Below are 19,610 nucleotides of genomic sequence, written 5' to 3'. Positions count from 1 at the left end.
TCATAACATTTTGGTGATGAAATTATGGAGCTTGAATGGCTTCTTATGTTTGGACAACAAGTTTGTCAATTATTGAGTACCATTTCATAAAAAAGATAAACATATAAGAAGTTTTGCACGCACATAACAAATGAGATAGAAATGATCGAGATAAAGCGTTTGGTTTGAGCAATACATTTGCGATGCTTAACTCGGCAGGGTACAAGCTTCGCGGCCACACCATGCTATGGCAAGATTACCGTTGCCACTAAATTTTGAGCCGGGTCAATCACCGCTCGATTTGCTATGAGCGGTCAGAACCGAAAAGAAGTATGGTTGGGTGAGATTAAGATAATTAAGAACTAAATGCCGCCGAGGGCGACTTGTAAGGACTATTTGTCGGAAAGTTTCTAGTAGAGATTCTTCGATGCGTAATCCAAAATTCAGAGCAATAGTGTATAAGGAAGAAAATTTGTAAAGAAAAGTTTTAAAATGAGCTTACATGGGGATCTCTGAACTACCTCTTTATATGAGGCAGAATACATATCCATGACTTAATTTGGCACGATGTGCTTTAATTGTACAATAACAGTTGGATGCACGTTAACAACGTGGTAATCATCTCGCACGAGCAGTGTGGCGGCAATTAAGCCGATCGTGCATTAATTGCAGTATAGTCATAACTACTAGTTTTTATTACCTCGAGTAAAGTGGCACCTCAGTTTTTTACCAAAGTTGTTCTTCTCGGTTCAGAACGAATCGAGGGAGTCGGTTTACGCCGAGATCAAGATGTTATTATGTCCATCAATTATACTGATTTGACCTTCAGTTGTAAACTATAGCTATCTTAGAATAGTCTCTTACCGCACCACTTTGTCCCATGCCGGGGGTTGCAGGTCAATGACATCAGAGAACTATCGCATGGGGTAGCCAATCCATCAGGCCACCCTCTCCGAGCTATCTCTCTCTCTCTCTCTCTCTCACTCAAGTGTCATGTTTGAAGGTCAATTTTGACGAGTGACCAACGCACGTCGCCGGAGCCCAAGTGGCTGCAGGGATTCTACCTTGCCGAAGCTATCATGTGGTTGAAACGATTAGCCTCCTAGGAGGGGAGCGAAGCTTGGGTTGGGGCTATTTGGTTGCTGCAGGCCCATCGGCGGCAAAAGGCCCATCCACTTGGATTGGGCTGCTACAGTAACATTTTCAGACCGGGCAGGAGCTCGACCCGCTTTTTAAGCTACAGTAGCTCGAGTCACTCGAGCGTCCGGAGAAAGGGAAGCGTCGCTTCGTTTCGCTTCGCCTCCCCCCTCCCGTCCGCTCCAGAGAAAGAACGGAGCCCTAGCCACCGCTCTCCCGACGGAAGCGAGCCTCTTCCCAGCCACCTGACGGCTCCAACAGGCTCCTTCTCCTCCTCGTTGTCGTTTCCGCTGCCTACCTTACCTCGAGGAGCCTCGAAGCCTCCGATCTCGGTGAGTTCTGTCCTCCTATCTTCTCTCTTTATCAAGAGTTTATCTCCTCCTGATGCTTCCTATCCTTCTTGGATCTCGTTACCGACAACGTTGTTCTACCGGAATCCATGAAAGAAGGCCTTGATTTCGGTTGATCCCTAACCCTAACCCTAATCCTAATCCCATCCAAGCCAGAGCTATCGTTCTGTGCTTGCATCCATTCAGGTCTCACTAGAAAGAGGAATACTCAACAAAACACGATATTTTCATCCAGTACATGGCATTCAGTGCTATCTACGTTGAATATAATTTGAGAAGATATACCCTATCTATACATTCCAATTACAGAGCTTAGTTTTCAGCAGTTAATGCTCCTTTTTCTTTTCTTTGTTTGATTGCTAATGCCCAAAATTTAGGTCATTTCCGCTGATTAAGTGATGCACAGGGACCCTACAGTGCAGAATAAATTACGGAGGACAAATTCTGAACTCATATAAATAACATAATAAGAGCATAACAAAGTAAAGATAGCTATCTTAAAAGAATATTCTTTGGGATCGACAAAACCACAATATGTAAGGATTCCAACCAGTGAGAAGTTGAACGACAAATGCATAGAGCTGAAAGGTAGAAGATAGGTAGCTCAGAGCTTTCACCAAATAGGATAAAAGATGATACAAAAACCTACTCTAACAGTGAATCACCATGCTCATCTCTTTCAAATGCCAATATCATCTGAAACAATATCCTTTTTTGGCTGTTCTCCGTGTTTCTGCAGACAATTTTTCCCTAAAGGACAGATTTTGCCGCAAAGAAAATCAAGGTTTCTCTTAAATCAAATCATATTAGAGAGTGCAAGAGCTTATCAAGAGCTACAAGATGCTCCTTTCCCTCCTGAACCAATTGGGCAAGAGGGTCTCGAGGAAAGCCTAACTTCCCTTCAAGTTGGCATCGTTAACATGCCCGTCGCATCCCAACACCCACCTGCATGAGCCTCCATGCCCTTAATAAACAAGAGAAAAGGGGATTAAACAAAGGGGGCAGCCCATTTACATTAGGTGGTGGTCAAAGAAGAGAGCAGGTGTGTGTTTTTTGGAGGGGGGGGGGGGAGAGACTTAGTTGCCAGTTGGTGATGCCTTACCAATGCTAATGATGGTGCTTTTTTGGTGGTGGTCCTGGCATCCATGTTCCCTTCTTCCCCTCCTTTGGTGTTGATTTTTCTTCTCTGCTTCTCCTTCGTACTCAAGGATTTCTTATCTTGGACACTGCAAAGTGAAGAGGAGCTAGGTATGTTGGGAACAACATGAAACATGGTTACCATGGGGGAAACAGGTAAGGAAGACATTGCAAGAACAAAAAATGGGAAGCGATGGCGAAGAAAAGACTTGCTTGGAAAGAAGAAAATGTGATCCAAAATAAGCAATAATATTAAGGAAAGTGCTTGTGAAAAATGTATAAAGACCAATGGGGACATTGTTAAAATATTAGTTTTCATTGGTTTCTCTAGTTAATCTTCAAACTGATTTTCTGTCCCTTTCCTATTTTTGGACCAAAGTGTCGCTGGAGCAATGCATGGCTAGTGGAATGCCCCCTTCCCCCAATACAAGTAGCTGCCAAAGAAAAGAGTTCTTGTCAACAACTTGCCCTCGCCCTCATCTAACTAGTACTTTTTGTCAAGATTCTTCTCTTTCCAGAATTGTGTTTTGAGTATGTTTTCAAAACAAATAACATCTGTTTCTCAATTCGATTTTCTGAGAAACTCTAAGTGAATGGAAACCTATTTCCTAGTATGCATGAAGGGCATTTTTGCCGTGGATGAAGGTATGTAGTGAAGAAATAAGGTTTCTTCCCTATCATGTAGGTAGGCTTTCTGCTAGCAAGGTTCGCCGTACTAGCCCGAACTGGGCAGTACAGGGCGTACTGTACCATACCGCTTCATTGCTGGTACCGGTATGGATGGCCTACCGACACTCGGTACATTGAAAAAAATTTATACCTTACCGTACTGACACTATGCTAGTGAGGCACTGGTACAGGGTCCGGTACCGAGACGGTGACCCTTGCCTGCTGGTTCATGGATGATTGTTCTTTATACTCAACTATAATTGAGCACATGCAATCCACATAAGGGAACATTTCATGATATTTATATTTTACACGAGAGTTGCCCAAATTGTATGTATTGCAAAACTCATCCTTTATCTTGCATTATGTGCTTCGACCTTGGTCTTATAGTGTACATATGCAATCTTCTTTAGTCTTTGATTCAATAATTGATTTCTTATTTTTGTGAGTGTTTTGTTGTTTTTATGTATGGTCTCATAGCCTAGTAATAACTTGTTTCCATTGCGAAACTTGCTTCCTGATTTCCCTTTCTGTCATATATTCCAAAGACTCATAAAAAATTCCTAAGCAGATTCTGGATGTTCAACTTATGTAGCCTTTCCAGAATTTATACTTTATCTTTCTTTATAATTAAAGTTCATGGAAATTATTGCATACAATTTGTTATCCGAAGATTCTGTTTGCTAGTAGCAGTTGGCACATGTTCCGTAAAGGAAAAATGTTAGATAACCTTTGTCCTGTCATTTCAAAATTATCGTTATGTTTTGCATTCTTATAAATTTGTACTATGCATACTTGTTCCTCATATATTTTGAAACGGAAGGCATTGCCTATACTTTTCTTACAGAATCGCTAAAATACTTTGTAACTGGAAAGAAGTAAGTGAATGTTACTCTTGGTGGATGACCCCTCGACATACTTGGTCGAGCTTGGAGTTCTATGAAATATATTTCGCCACCTCCTGCCCAGAATGCCAGGCTTACCTTTGGCAGTTCGTGAAACCACGTAAGTTTGCACCCTAAACACCATATCTGGTTGTCCAGCATTAATTGCAATAGTTTTTGAAAGCAGTCTTGCCTTATAGGTTTGGTTATTTTTGTTCAGTTTGATTAAATTTTGTTTTCTGACTGAAGCCTGTGCCCTAACCGATGAAAGAATGAACCATCATACATTTTGATTTTATTCATGTTCGGGAATGTTGGCTGCAGTTGCAGCCATTCTAGGACTGCTGACCAGATGTGCCGCCAGCAGTCTCGGGTTCGTTTGACTGCTGAAGAGCAACTTGCAGCTGAAGAAAGCCTTTCCGTTTATTGTAAACCAGTTGAGCTTTACAATATTCTTCAACGCCGAGCAATACGAAATGTATGTTCCTTAACCATTGGGCTCTGGTATTGGTGACTTGTCTTATTTAAGAAAAACTCCTGTACCTTCTGTCTGTTGCCATGGTCATGTGCAGAATGATTTCATTTCGAAAGAAAAATCTGTTTTAAAGTTCTAACAGTTTGATTATGCTGCAGCCATCATTTCTTCAGAGATGCTTGCAATACAAGATAGAGGCCAAGCGCAAACGGAGGTTTTTATTCTGTCTTATAATTATTTCCTTTTTTAGGTGTAAAGCGATTTATCTCTCTCTAATTCTTTGCTAAATACAGCTTGCTTTATGCCTTATCTTTTAAAGTTATGTAGCATTGTTCACCCCACCCCCTCCCCCAAAAACACCCCCCCCCCAACCAAACCACCACACACACACACAAAAGGAACCACACTGCAAACCCCACCACCGCTCACACAGATAAATACACAAGCAACTACAAGGTTGGTGGATTTTGGTTGAACACCGTTTTTGTCTTCTAATCAAATTGATATCTGGAAAGAAGGAATGCTACTTTTTGTAACTATCAACCATTTGTTTAACTTATATTCAATTAAATTTTTCCTCCCAAATACGTAGTACGACTGACTTTATGTGAATCAAGACCATATACTTTAAAATGATATTTGATGGTGAATGCGAGTTGTATGATAATTCCTGGTTGGAAAAGTGTTATTTTTTTCTCACTGCAAATGTCTTTCTACGTCAATTTGCTTTCTCATATATCTTTGGCTTATGGATCACAGTATTATTTTGATGAGAAGAGGCCAGCTTTCTTGTTTTTTATGGGTGTCAAAACTGTTTTACATAACTTATGATTTCTACAAAATGGTTAAGCTTTGATTGGAAAAGGTTTTATGAATTTATTGCTGGCTCACAGTTATGGTGCCAAGGAATATTTGAAAATTATTTACTTAAACATAGTTAATAATTTTGATTAAGTTGTTTTGATGCTAATCAGCAGGCCTATATTCTGATCCAAGTGAAAGAATCATTGATAACAGTGGAAAGCAGTCTGTCTTGAATATAATTCAGTTGAAAGAGAGATGTATGGGCAAGGTTTTAAACACCGTGGGATGGGTTGTCCCATATTTTTCTATGGAATGGGAAGTCCTATGTCACGACAGTTGGGATGGTGGATGTCCCATCCTATCTCGATCCACTTTTCGATTTGCCCCGTCTTGACACTTAATGACGATGGGGTGCCCCACCTCTCCACCTTTACTTAAAACCTCGTGTGGAACTTTTACCATATGGAATTTGAAGATTGGAGCATCAATGTTGTATCTAGCATTATACAAGCTTTCCATAGGATTAGCTATCATTGAAACCAGAATTTATCAGATAAGCTTATTGTCAGATTGATAGTTATTGCAATCAGATCGACGGAGTTTGGAATTGCTAGAGGTCATGGTTCTACTATTAACACTGGTTTTGAGCCCAATGTTTGTTTTTGGGCTGAATGTTGATATCGTTGGTCAAATTAATTATGAGAGCTTAAGGACAAGATTTAGGGCCAAGAATTTTGGTTTCCTGAAGGCCTGAAATCAGTGGTTATTGTTAACAGGTGTAAGGGATTTTGCTTGTTGCCTTTGTAAACATTAAAGGCATAATTGCCTGGTTGGGAAACAAGTGCGAGAAATGATACAAGAAATAAGAGTGGGAAATGATTGAAAAAAAAAATACAATTCAAGAAACAGAAACATCTATACAAAATTACTTAAATTATCGATATATTTAGTATAAGAAATAAGAAATGAATCTTACAAGATTTTGTTCTAAAATCGCTACTTGTTGCCTATGTGTTGTTTTTAAAAGGCAAAGGGGGTGAATATTTTTTATTCTTTCTTTTTTTTTTTGTGGGGCTTAGCATGTAACTTTTTTTGGGACGTGGAGTCCACGTTGGGGCTTCATGCGTATTCTTAATTGTATATATTTCTAATTAAAAATAGTTTTAGATTTATAAGACTTCTGGGAAGGAAACTCTAGCAATAAGTCCTACATGGAAAGATAACTCATGTGGAGAGAATCTAAATGGGGTTTTTTTTTTTCTAGACTTCCTTTGGGCAGCGGGACCAAGACATGTTGGGAAGAGAGGAAAAAGGGAGAGCACGAAACCTTTTTTTCCTTCTCATCCTTTCTGATTCGAGTGGAATACTGTGTTGGTTATTTTGAAAACGCAAATTATGCATTTCTTAGAACGTGCTTTACAATCATTTCTTAGTTTGGTTTCGTAGGAAACTCCTCTTCAATTAGGAAACATGTTTCCCTGCATCTATGATTAAGGGTGTCCAAGTGGGTCGGATAGGCCCATTCTCTTAAGAATTTGTCGAAACTGCTATTAATTGTGGTATTGCTATTAAAGTAGGATTTGAATCTAAACAAATTGTAGTTTTGTTTTTGTATTTTTCCAGTTACAGGCAGCTCCTAGAACTCTGGCATTAGATTTACAAAATGACTGAGATTTTATGTTTTCTACAAATGCTTAAGTTGATTAATTTTTGATTCAGAATAGGATTTTACATATATTACCTATAGATAGTTATATATTGAGCATTAGAAGGAGAGTTGATTATTGAGAGAGCTTTAATGTCGAGGGTTTAGCTTTCAATCTTTTGGGCGGGGTTTTCCCACACCCCCTTAGAAATCCATATACAAAGACTTAGACCACTTAAAAAGTAAATCCTAATGAATCCTTGACCTTCTCAACTTATCATCTACTTAATTAATGCCGAATCTCCATAAAATAAGGATAATGCTAGAAATAAGAATCCCCTAGGATTTCTTTATGCACTTAGTGATCCCATATTTCAGAATTTTGTGTTTTCCTTGATATCCATGATGTTTTTAGAATTCTTACTTGACATGAATATGTTAAAGGCTTAATATGCCTTATATTGGCTGATAAAAACTTTGATTCTTAATAGGACAATAGTAGATTAAATTTGCTTTGGTCATGTAGGATTCAAATCACTGTATCACTTTCTGCGAGCATAAATGTTGAGGTACAACCACAAGATTTGTTTCCTCTCTACGTGTTATTGGGAAGACCTGTTGGTGATGTTACAGAGGTATAAAATTATCCACTTGGGGACAAAATTACTTATCTATGCTTCAGGTCAGCTGTTTTTAATTTTTTTATTGAATATTTATTGTCTCTTGTGATATAAATGACAAACAGCATCCTGCGGTATATCAACTCAGTCGAGCTTGTGTGATAACCACTTTCAATGAATATGGAAAGAAAGATCAAGTAGAAGCCAATTTTGTTATTCCTGAGATTAAGAAGCAAGCATCTGATGCGCGAGTTCGAAATCTCAACATTATCCTCATCAGCAATGGTATAGACTTTATTTTATGCATGTAAATTTGATCTAGTAGTCTCTGATTTCATTCCGCTGAATTCATGTGATATTAATTCTGTATTGTTTATAAATGCGTAGTATAACTTTATTTTAAACTCCTCTAGGGGAACCAAAAGGTGCTTCCGGTGAAAATCATCTATTGGTGGACCATGAGGAACTCACTTCTTTTCCAAGTAAGACAATATTAGTTGCAAAATTAGTTAGGAATATGTTTATTAATGTATAATGTTTGCCATGAATATTTTTTTTATGCAAGCATTTATGCCATTATAACAATTTATTTTATTAAAAGCTTTCTATATCATACATAATTCTTTTGGTAACCTGAAGACTTGGCAAATATTATCTTAACTCTTATTCACCATGTTGAGTATTTGCCCCCCAAAATGCCGTTATATTTGGCATCTCTTTACATGATTATATTGGTAAATATTTGGTATTTACAAAATCATGTTTGGTTTGTAGATTAAGGCATCAAATAATTAAAGTCTGTCCTCATTCACCCTTCCCCCTTTGCTTTGTTTTTCTTTCCCACTTTTCCAAGTCCTCAATTCCTTCACAGTTGGAAGACTTTGCTCCAGAACATAAAGTATCTTTAGGTTTGCAAATTTGTTAATTTTTTCTGCTTATACACGCAAATCATGTCTTTGATTGTTATTTGATTATTAACTAAAATTGGTATTTGAATATTTCTAGTGAGGACCAAGGACAAGAAGAGAATGCTCCAAATTCCTGTGACTGATGGTACATTATTGTATTCTTTTTCTTGTCTTTTTTCTGATAGCAGAACTTGAAGGGAATTGCCTATGGGGAAAAATACCAATATATTCGCTTTGTTCATCATTGGAGAAATGTGTGACCTTGAGTTTAGGACATAAAGCTGAGATGCTTTCAACTGTTAATATGCACCCGAGCAGTTTGGAGGTATGTTATACATAAGTACCAGTAGCATACTCGATATCAATCTTTCTGTTTTTAGTTTTATAGACTAGCAATTTGAGTGCTGATCTGTTGAGGGCCCAGCTATTGCCATGCTGATGAAAATGGTATACCACATCAGCTGTCCCATGGAATCTGTCCCGTAAAGAAGTGCACCAAGTTTTTCCACAATTTCTTCTAGTAAGGTTATGAAGTTGATAATGCATTTATAACTCATTCCCATATAGTCATGAAGTTAACTGTTAATAAATAATAATCCACCATGCCTACTTCTTTCACTAGAAGTATACCCTCATTGTATGCTTTTGTCAAACAAACTGTGTAAGGAATACTGGCACATATACTCATTATATGATTATGACAAATTAAGTGCTTAAAAAATGATGTTTGTTTATTAATTATTTTTGTATATATGTGGGATGTCTGATATTTTCACGTAGATTCTGCAAGGCTGCATGCAGTACACTGCTAAAAAAAAGCAGAACGTGGTTATGTATCATAGTTTCCACATAATTATATTTTGATATAATCATTATTTAAAGGGAAATTAGAGACCTGATCTAGGTATGTCTAAACTGTTATTAGATGTAATCTAACTTAGTGTTTTAGGGAGGCTACATGCTGGGGAAGTTAAATGATTTCCTATGTGAAATTATCTACTTATTTCTTCGTTTTTGTCCCCAGCGCTGTGCACGTTCTTTAAAGGAATATTGGGGAGCCAGAACCATATTTTTTTCTTTTTATTAAAAAATAGTATCCATTTTGTCTTGTATTATTATGTCTGTAAGCAGTAAAGCTTGGTTGTTCAGTGTACTTCTTACGATGAAATTCGAACATATACTTCTTAAGAAAATTGGGTTTTGTTTTGTCAAAGGGAGTATTTGCGTATGACTTTTACATTGGTACTAATTGAGCTCTCTTAATATCTTCTATGAGTAATAAGTCTATATCAGATGAACAATATTGGTCGACATTAGCTTTCCATGACATGCTCACAGACTTTTACTGTTGTACTCTTTGCTCTCATTTGAGGAATATGTCAAAAATTCCCTGATGTAGTAAGTAGTGTTTAAACAGCAGTGTCATATCTACTGTGAACTAGGTTTCAGTAGATACGTAGAACCCTCTTATGCCTGATAATTAAGGGGCTATATTGTAAGTTGTCATACGATATTTTGCCGAGGCTAATCAAATATGTAATGCCTGTATAATGGTCCTGTCAATGGGAACATGTATCTGGATATTTCCAGCATGTTCCCATCTTGACAAGATTGATGCTTTGTAACCTGTTTTACATTATCTTAAGTTCCAAATTGGCCAAGCTGCTATGTTGCGACAGGGCAAATTTTTATTAATCATGCAGTACCACTTTCTTGTGCCTTTTTTTGAATTTATTGCCGCATCATGTCAAACCAGCAGTTTCTGGATATGTATCATCTAACAAATCCACACTTTGTTTGGTTGAAAGTATCACGACCTGGACCAGCCACTGTGTATTGCTCAATTACTAGCAAGTGTGCCAAATAGAATGATGTACTATATTATTGTTTTCCCACTAGTTTCTTTGTGTGTATAGATTCTTTATTATTTAATCTGTTCTACATGCTCATTACATGTATTGGCACTGTCTTCTTTTGCAGCCTAAATTTTTGAACCAGAACAACTGCATGACTTTTCGTTTTCATAACATTGACTTTATGGTGAGTTCATGCCCCTATATGACATATTCAACTTTTGTTGATCCTCCATTGATTAATGACTTTCTTTACTGAAAGAATTCATATCAAGTGCAAGTGAGTATATGTGCGCAAGAGATTGGAGCAAGAGAGACGTCTCCTTATGATTCTTACTCATATGATGATGTTCCAACATCATCATTACCCCATATTATCCGGTAAATAGATTTTTGCTTACTATGTCATTTTTAACTATTTAGCCTTTTGACTTTTCCCTATTTCAATGAATTTGTAGATGTTTGGTATTTTATTCTGTGTAATTTGTAAATGATCCTGTAATATATACATATATGTGTGTATACATATATTTATATCTCAGTAGGTGATTATCTGTATTTAACTAGTGATTATGCTATCTCAATCAAGTTTTAAATTCTGATATGATGTTCATCATCCATCATGTATCATATTTTTGTAGAAAAAAGATATATACCATCTAAATAATTTAAATGAAGTTCGACAGACCATTGCTTTCTTGTCTTCTATCTTTAGGCTTATTAAATGGATTGTATGGTTAAGAGAGAAAGGACTAGATGGGCATTTTTTTTAACAATTTGAGTTTTAGAAGGTGGTTTACATATGAAAGAGTAAGATTTCTTTATGAAGTCCTAGTGTCTAGTGTTATAGACATTCACATGCATGTCTGCCATAATACAAAAAAGTATAACACATGCTATTCACATGTGAGTGAAAGGCGGTAGAGATGCCCCACAAGGGTCACAGATATGCTTAAATGTACAGCATGATGCAGTGTTGTGGTGCGGCTGATGATATCTTGATTACCCCTTTTTTTTTTAATTCAAGAAAAGTAAGAGTGGGGTCATATTGTTAAACAACTTTTATTCACATATTTAATGCTTATTGCGGTTATTGGGAATATACTGAGAATCACTTGAGCAGCAAAAGGTAAATATGTCCATTCACATTATGTAGTGGAAAAGCACTGCCTCTGGATTTTAATTTCTTAGGTTTGGAAGTTAAAAAGTTTAAGGGTTCCATCCTTAGTTTTCATTGCAGGGTTGTATACAAGTTTCCTTTGATAATTGGTTTTTGAGTTTCAGAATTACAAGGCTTATATATAATTTAATTTTTGGCTTTTATGTCATACTCATTGTATGTTTTTGAATTTTAACTTCTTAATAATGAACGTTTGTTCGTTGTGGGGTTTTATGTATATATTAGTTTGGATATTAGGAACAGGGAGCAATGTCTGATCTTAAATTCAAGTTTCTGTTAAAATTGGTTTTTGTTTGCCATTGCAAAGTCAAATAGTAAGTGAGGGCCTCATTCATCTGTGGGGAAGTCTTGTGGAAGTTGATTTTGATAATCGCGGGACAGGGGTGATCGCGGGACAAACTCCATAGCAGTACTGTTGTGCTATTGTCGACATTCTTACTGCCTTTTCAATATCTTACAAAAAAAAGAGAAAAGAATAGCAGAGCCCTAATGATGAAAAAACTTTCTTAAAAATTGGGAGTTTATTTGACATGTTTAGAAACTTGGTTGGTAGGAAGGTGGAAAAGATTCGGTTGAGCATTTGAGTACACCAGCAAAAAGATTACATTTTAAATTGCGTACTTTTGTATTTTAGTTATCCATATATGAACATAAAAAGGTATATGATTCAGTAATACATTCATAATCTTTTAAGGCCATAGCCACTCTTCTTGATATTAGTTGTTGGATATGTGGAGAGGGAGAGTCTTAGACATAATTCAGAGCGAGGAATTTATAGGTGCAAATCCTTTTTTATTTTTTATGGTTGTAAATGAAACAGGAGGTGAAGCAATACTCATGTAAATTCAAAGTTTATTTGGGGTTTTATGCACTATGTAAATGTTCTTCTAATATTGATCTTTGAACAATATACCTAATGATTTTGTGTATAGTTTAAAAATAATTAAGGTCAAATATGGACATCCTTTATTATTTGCTAAATTTAAAACTAAACAGAACTATTTTATGCACTTCTTCAACTTACTAGGTGAACTTTTGTGCTACTATTAGGCCCGGATATAAATTTGAGGCAATCAGATGTAATTAATAATTAGCTCATAAGCATGATTCCTTCTTTATTTGTCAATGTTAATTGTGATTCATCAAGTTCATTTTTTATCTAATATTTGTCACTTTCAATGTACTGTCTTTTTAATAGTTAGATTATTGTAAATATCAGATGCCCGGATCTATACTGTTGCTAACCCATCTGTTTTTGCTCTCTAGATTGAGAACAGGAAATGTCCTCTTTAACTATAGATACTACAACAACACACTGCAAAAGACTGAAGGTCTCTCTCTCTCTCTCTATCTATCTCTCTCTGTGTGTGCGCGCGTACGCGCATGGCGGGCGCTTGTACCATTGTGCAGGCATGCTTCATTTGTATGTGACATATTTCCATCTCTCTGTGTGAGTGCGCGTGCTTGCACTATGTGATACTTAATTTTAGGTATAGTTGGTTTTCTTCAGGAGTTTATGCTACAGAAGGATTTTTTGTCATGAAACTTTGCAAACCTCCCGTTGAAGAGTGGAGGGGGGGAAGTCTGTTCTAGATCCAAGACATATAGTGTTTTGATGTTGGGCTTGGTCATTCCACTAATGAAGTACCAAACATAAAAGGATCAACTTTATTTATTTAAAAAATGAGGAGGGAAGAAGAGAAGGGGAGGGGGATGGGGAAGGAGAGTTGGAGAATTGAGCTCGATTTGTTTTCATTTGCATTCTATTTTGTAGAGAGAACAAGCAAGAGGAAAGAGATGCACTAATTCTTTTTTACTTTCCCTGATTAGACAAGGAAGATGGGGTTCACCTCCACAAATTACAACATAAAATATGGAGGAAATAATATGGATTGGCAATTTAGATCATTCTATTTTGTTAGAATGCCTTTTTGGAGCTCATTCCATTTATCAGTTAGAAGAAATCTTTCCAGATTGATTGTGGTTGGTGACCTACCTGTTTTACAATATAGCTGGATGATAAAGGGAATGTAAGTTCAAAATCCAGCAAATGTCACATGCTTATTTATACATCCTGTTTATTATGTGGCATGCACCTGGAATATATTTCTTAATCCCCCTTACATGTGTTGCAAAAGCCATTAAGGGCTATAAATTTAACAAGTTTTTGTTACTTTGAGTTGAAATTTGGTTATGCTGCAATTGATGCATTTATCGTGTATGTCACATCTTCCTCTATTAATCTGCTAAGGAGTTACTTGCTTACCTAAATGAGAGTCTTGCCCTTGTTTCCATCCCCTCACCCGCACCCTTGATTACATTATTGTGGTATTACTATAATAAAAATCTTTATTAAGATCAAATGTTGATCTACTCAGTGAAATTGTCTGCCTTACTGATTAGTAGGTATGCTTAACTATATTTTTAAATGGAGCAATTCAGGATCGTGCTGGTATGTTGACTCAACTGTCTAATTAATTCAGGTAATTGCACATACGAAATACACTGGCTGCAATTTAATGACTCACTAGCTTATTGTTTTGACTGATGGTTGTACTGAAAATAATATTTGGCACATCCCTCTTAACCAACATCCAAAAGTAGTGCTTCCTGTCTTTTTCTCTCACTTAGTCTACATAGATCTATTATTTTTGTGATGCATAACCTATAGTTGAACCAGCCAAAGCAATGAGAAATCCAATAACATCATCAAGCTCATAAAATGGTACCTATTGATACAATAGAATGTGTACTTCATGCACTTTAAATATTATTTAATGAATTGCTCACCAAATTAGACTGTTTGAACATGCTTGGAGTTTTCCTACATGTATCCTGGCTAGCCTCTCTCTCTTCCATATATTCTAAGGATTAGAATGCTGCTGACATGAGGTGATGAGTGGTGTTATGTCCAGAAACCTTACGTGATCACTCTCATGCAACATTAAAATATATTTTCCCATGTAATGTTACGTTGAGCAAAATCTATATGAGAGTGTCATGTGCAAGCATTAATGTTGGGCAGGAAGCATCACTATATCAACTTGTCATTTAATTTCAACTTTTACCAATTCATGTTCTTATAAACAGTCACCGAAGACTTCTCCTGTCCATTTTGCTTGGTGCAATGTGCAAGCTTCAAGGTAATCTTTTGCTCTTTTCTGCTCACTTTTCCCCCTCCTGACATTAGTTTTCTCTGTTGACTTGATATCTTATATTAATTTTGCTCTTTTATAGGGTTTAAGATATCACTTGACTTCCTCCCATGACCTATTCAATTTTGAGTTCTGGGTTGGTAAACTTCCGAGATCTTCAGTCATATTTCATTAAATCACCCATTGAGCATTGAAATGAACCTGTTGCTGACTTACGTGCAGGTAACCGAAGAGTACCAAGCTGTGAATGTTTCTGTGAGGACTGATACATGGAGATCTGAGGTTAATACTCCATCATCATTGAAATATGTTAAATAGTATTTTTTCATGGATTCTAAAGTTGTAGAATGATGTTTGAAGCAGAATACTACCATGTAATAATCTGCCTGCCGATAATTAGTTGGCATATTTCTAGCTATTTTTAGGATACATTGCATGAAATGGATACATACTCTGTTTGTTGTAATTTTCATATTTTATTGAGCCAAGTTTACAGGATTGGTTTTTGTTTCTACTGAATTCTGATGCAAAATAGTGAAATAAGGCTCTTCCAATAGATAATGACATGGACAAAAAGGTCTCTGTTATCATGCTATGCTGAGAACATACATAAATAAATTGATTGCAAAATGCTTCTCATGTCTCTTTAACAAACAAAACTTGTTCTCTTTTCTTGAAGAAGGTAGCATCTAAACAGAGCTTTCATGAATATTTGAGTACTTTCTTCTGCATATTTTCTTTCCAAAGATGTTATTGAGAGGCATTAACTCTTGAGCATATATCAATTGTTACTCAGATAATACTGAAAGGATGTGCAGTTATCCTCAACTTTTGGAAAAGTCATGGTTAAATAGCCTTTCCATTTCAATTTTTGCACTATCTAAAATCATAACTTTGTAGGTTATATCTGATGGAGTTGATCCAAGGTTGCAAACCTTTTTTTTCTGGTAATTTTTCTGCACATTATTTTAGTATTTGCTGAAATTTTGTAGCAGATTTTTATTTGCATGGATACATATTATAAATTCATTAATTTTTTTCAACTGAAAATGTGAATGTTATTGGTAGCTCAAAGTTTAAGAGGCGTCGAAGATCAAAAAATCTGGTTCAGAATGTAAGCCATGTTCATCCACATGTTTTGGAGTCAGAATCTCCAGAAGCAGCCCAAGAAGGTTCTCACGAAGATTATGCGCAGCAGGAAAATGGCACATGTTCCTCTCACAGGCCCATTGCCTATCCGACAGATGTTGCACTTATGAATGGTTATAATGGTATGCATCTCATTCATTTTCCTGATATACATTTATTTATTTCTCACTCATAGGCTGAATATTTATTTATGAACCAGATAGTGTCTCTTGTAAAGAAGAGAAGCTTCACAAATCATTGTTCAGTGAAACCCAATTGCTATCTGCGAGGCATAAATCTGAAAGCATTGGTTCAGAGAATCATCATGCTGCAGAGTGCACAGAACTTGGCTCATCGAGCCCTGATACCACAGGTGTTTGTGCTGCTACAGCTCAAGCTTCTATCAGTAATGATTGTGCTCAACCTGGATCTGGAAGCAATCTAGCACCTCCAACTGTGCTGCAATTTGCAAAGACTCGTAAACTATCTGTTGAACGAACTGATCCCAGAAGGTGGGCTTCTAAACCTCGTAGGTTGTGCAGGCTTAAAAAACTGTTTTAGTTATACCTAGTTAATGTGCAATACTTGCCTTCAATTCTCAACAGCCTTACATCAATAAGAGCCAACATGTGAAAAAGTTATTATTTTTTACTGATCCCCTTTGCATTACAGCCGTGCACTGCTACAAAAGCGCCAATTCTTTCACTCTCACAGAGCCCAGGTGATGCATAGCTCTCTTCTTTGGATCACTTATTGATCCAGGCTTAAAAATTTCTTTATTTTCCTAGTTAGTGTGGTCTTTGTCTTTCCAGACTTAAGCTGATATTTTACCTCTTATCTGCCAGTGCTAGTCTACTGCATCAGTTTGAAAACTTGATGCTTCACCTTATCAAGGTTCCAAAAGTGGCTGCAGTATTCAGGTGGCCAAGGTACTGCATAGTGCCTAAGTGCTGTGTAGCCATTTGGGCAGACATCTATGAAGTTCCTATTTAAAAGTATTAAAAGATAAATAAATTCATAATAATAGATAAAAAAAGAAAATCTAGCAAAAGCTTGATGAAAATTTTAGAAACAAAAGATTATAGAGGAATGGAGGGGCTACCTGGGGCTTGCGTGCTACTTGGTCACCAACCATGCAACCTGTCTACATACAAAGGTGGCGTAGGCCCTATGCATGGTGGTCGGGGGGCCACATCTTAGTTGCTAGAATTGGGAGTGTGTGTGGGAGCAGATGCGGGTGCAGGTAAGTGGACAATTTAGGAACATTTTTCAGTTAGGAAGTGCTTAGGAAGCAGTTGCAGGTTTGAGATTCCGAGAAGATTCCACAGTGGGTGATTAATCCTAGGTAGAAGATGTCAGCTTCCCTGGGCCACATGCAATTATGCAGTCAAGAGGCTTTCAGTACCTTTAGTGACACGACAAACAGCTGTTCCTACAAAATGGCATTATCGAGATTACAACAGTAATAGGCCAACGATGTTAGCAAGGATCATTATGAAGATGGGAAACTAGATTGGTTGGTGATCAATGGCTGCAGTGTGAAGGATATTGTGCCACTAGATTGCAGGCACCCAATGATGATGGGCAATGGAGAGGTGGTGTTATAAGGAGAAGTGCATTGTTCTATATTAGTGATTATGCAGGCTTTTCTAGGTCAATGTACTTCATTGACATCGAAATGCTGTAATTTTGCTTCTATGGGGGCTTTGTGTTTATGCTTATTCAAATTTATTCACTTTATATATTTGACTTGCATCATTTCCTTCTCAAGCTTATACTGTTTATCTATGTGCCTTCTGATTTAACTTAGTTATTCATCGTATATACACTATTGTTTGAAGTATTTTTATCTATTAATATGGCTGAATTCGTAGCGAGATATAATGGAGTTGAGCTTTTCTCTAAGTGAGTTTGTTAAGGGTCTCTTTGGCATTACTTTTATTTCTTATTTCTTTTTTTTTTAAAAAAATAAAATTATAGAAACTAAGGCAAAAAATATGCTTGGTGCTGTTGTCTTTATTTTCTATCTTTAAAAGTTATTTTCATTTTTTTTAAAAAAGAAACTTTTACGTTCAATATTTTCAAAAATAAGAAACTCATTTTTTTTGCCATAAAAAACGATGCTTATATTTTTACCACCATCACCAACTCAACCACAGTTGCTTCTTTTATTATCATTGTTGTTGTTGCTATTGTTACCGCCTCTGCTACCACACCACTATTGTTATTGTCTCTATCACCACATTTCTAGTGCATCAGCCATCACCACTGCCATTGTCACCATCATTGTTGCTGCCATGTCCACCACAACACTATCGCCGTCATTGTTGCGCCAACCATATTGCTAGTGCTGCTGCCGCCACTATCGTTGCCGCCACTATCGTTGCCGCCACCACCATTGCCAGCACCGTCGTTGCCATTACTGCTACCACCGTCGTTGCCATTGCTGCTGCTACCACCGTTACTACCACCACCTTCGCCACCATCGCATTATTTGTTCTTAAAAAAATTGGCTATATCAAACATTTTTTTTAATATATTAGAAAAAACAGAAACAGAATTTCTGTTTTTTATCTCTAAAAATAAAAAAATGAAAATGATGCCAAATAGGCCTAAGGTTATTATTTTTTCTTTTTAACATTTAACTGTTGTGTTTTTTAATAAAAAATTCTCTCTTTTGTATTTCTTAGACATGATAAATTTGGTTAAAAATGATGTGTTTATTATGTTTAAAGCCAATGGCATTGGAGCAAGTATTTTCAGATCGGGACAGTGAAGATGAAGTTGATGACGACATTGCTGATTTTGAAGATCGAAGGGTAAGATATGACGATTACGCTCTATTATTCCTTTTCTTCTTTTATTTGAATTTTATTTCAGTCCGAATGGGAAAAGATATATTGTTCTGTGTGTGTGGAATCTTATACTTGCTTGCATAATTGCCAAGTCAATCATCTTTAAGATTTCTTTTTTGCTTGGTTTGAAAATCTGGTTCTCTCATTTAAGACCGGTTCCATATAATATGCACTCTTTTGGTTATCACATTCAGCGTACTGGTATTTTATTATTCTTACAACATAAAGTGAAAATATTGTATTTATTATGATGACCATAACATGATGCAGATGCTCGATGATTTTGTGGATGTGACAAAGGATGAGAAGCAAATTATGCATCTGTGGAATTCATTTGTGAGGAAGCAAAGGTTAGGATTTATCTTTTCAAATTCATGTAGTTTTCTTTGCATTAATCTTGCTTTTAATAATTTAAGTCTAAGGATTAATCTTAACCCTAGACTTGATTTTGTTAATTTTATTGTTTCTGTTCTCATGTTTTCCTAATCATCACATTGTAGCACAATTGCACCGTTCATTGTTATTGATTTGTGGGATTTAGCAAATTATGAAGTAATGTCAGGGCTTTGTGAAATGTCAATTGCTATAACTGGCATTGTACAAATTGAAAAAAGGTCAATTTAGGATCTTGCTTTCAGATGTAACTGAATAACACTAAATATTGTTAACCTGTATAAAATAACTTGGGTAAATATCATATACAGTAAATGTATTTGTTTAGATATGCTCCCCCTTTGCACAATAAATCCATGACACCCAGTATTTTCGTTTCTGTAGATACTGGTGAGTTATTGAAACCACAAATTTGTAGCTTTTTTTTGGGGAGATTGT

The 19,610-nt window shown here is 36.4% G+C and overlaps 1 protein-coding gene across 15 annotated transcripts in view; it reads left to right on the top strand.

The window, feature by feature from the left end:
- Nucleotides 1–1,007: 1,007 nt before the first annotated feature.
- LOC103706923 (polycomb group protein EMF2B) overlaps nucleotides 1,008–19,610 on the top strand; it is a 19,755-nt gene continuing 1,152 nt past the window's right edge. Inside the window, exons 1-21 of one of the 15 annotated variants that reach the window (XR_015969544.2) lie at nucleotides 1,008–1,448; nucleotides 4,120–4,277; nucleotides 4,481–4,634; nucleotides 4,790–4,845; nucleotides 7,607–7,715; nucleotides 7,826–7,985; nucleotides 8,114–8,182; nucleotides 8,797–8,933; nucleotides 10,589–10,648; nucleotides 10,724–10,842; nucleotides 12,908–12,972; nucleotides 14,732–14,784; nucleotides 14,879–14,932; nucleotides 15,019–15,078; nucleotides 15,697–15,743; nucleotides 15,865–16,067; nucleotides 16,145–16,436; nucleotides 16,597–16,645; nucleotides 16,770–16,853; nucleotides 18,660–18,743; nucleotides 19,050–19,129. Coding sequence is in view for 7 of the 15 variants with exons in the window: in XM_088706112.2 (XP_088562238.1) it covers nucleotides 4,243–4,277; nucleotides 4,481–4,634; nucleotides 4,790–4,845; nucleotides 7,607–7,715; nucleotides 7,826–7,985; nucleotides 8,114–8,182; nucleotides 8,794–8,933; nucleotides 10,589–10,648; nucleotides 10,724–10,842; nucleotides 12,908–12,972; nucleotides 14,732–14,784; nucleotides 14,879–14,932; nucleotides 15,019–15,078; nucleotides 15,697–15,743; nucleotides 15,865–16,067; nucleotides 16,145–16,436; nucleotides 16,597–16,645; nucleotides 18,660–18,743; nucleotides 19,050–19,129 (1,889 nt within the window). In the remaining 8 variants the exon portion in view is untranslated. Of the gene's footprint in view, nucleotides 1,449–2,205; nucleotides 4,278–4,480; nucleotides 4,635–4,789; nucleotides 4,846–7,606; nucleotides 7,716–7,825; nucleotides 7,986–8,113; nucleotides 8,183–8,793; nucleotides 8,934–10,588; nucleotides 10,649–10,723; nucleotides 10,843–12,907; nucleotides 12,973–14,731; nucleotides 14,785–14,878; nucleotides 14,933–15,018; nucleotides 15,079–15,696; nucleotides 15,744–15,864; nucleotides 16,068–16,144; nucleotides 16,437–16,596; nucleotides 16,646–16,769; nucleotides 17,002–18,659; nucleotides 18,744–19,049; nucleotides 19,130–19,556 lie in introns of those variants that run through there. The other 14 variants (XR_015969542.2, XR_015969537.2, XR_015969543.2 and 11 more) reach the window with 14 other exon arrangements.

This window comes from Phoenix dactylifera, chromosome 10 (assembly GCF_051530095.1).
Source record: "Phoenix dactylifera cultivar Ajwa chromosome 10, Ajwa_hap1_PhDact_Kaust_v1.1, whole genome shotgun sequence".
Classification (NCBI taxonomy): Eukaryota; Viridiplantae; Streptophyta; class Magnoliopsida; order Arecales; family Arecaceae; genus Phoenix; species Phoenix dactylifera.
Note: the sequence above shows the minus strand (reverse complement) of the source record. Positions and strands in the feature narration are given on the sequence as shown.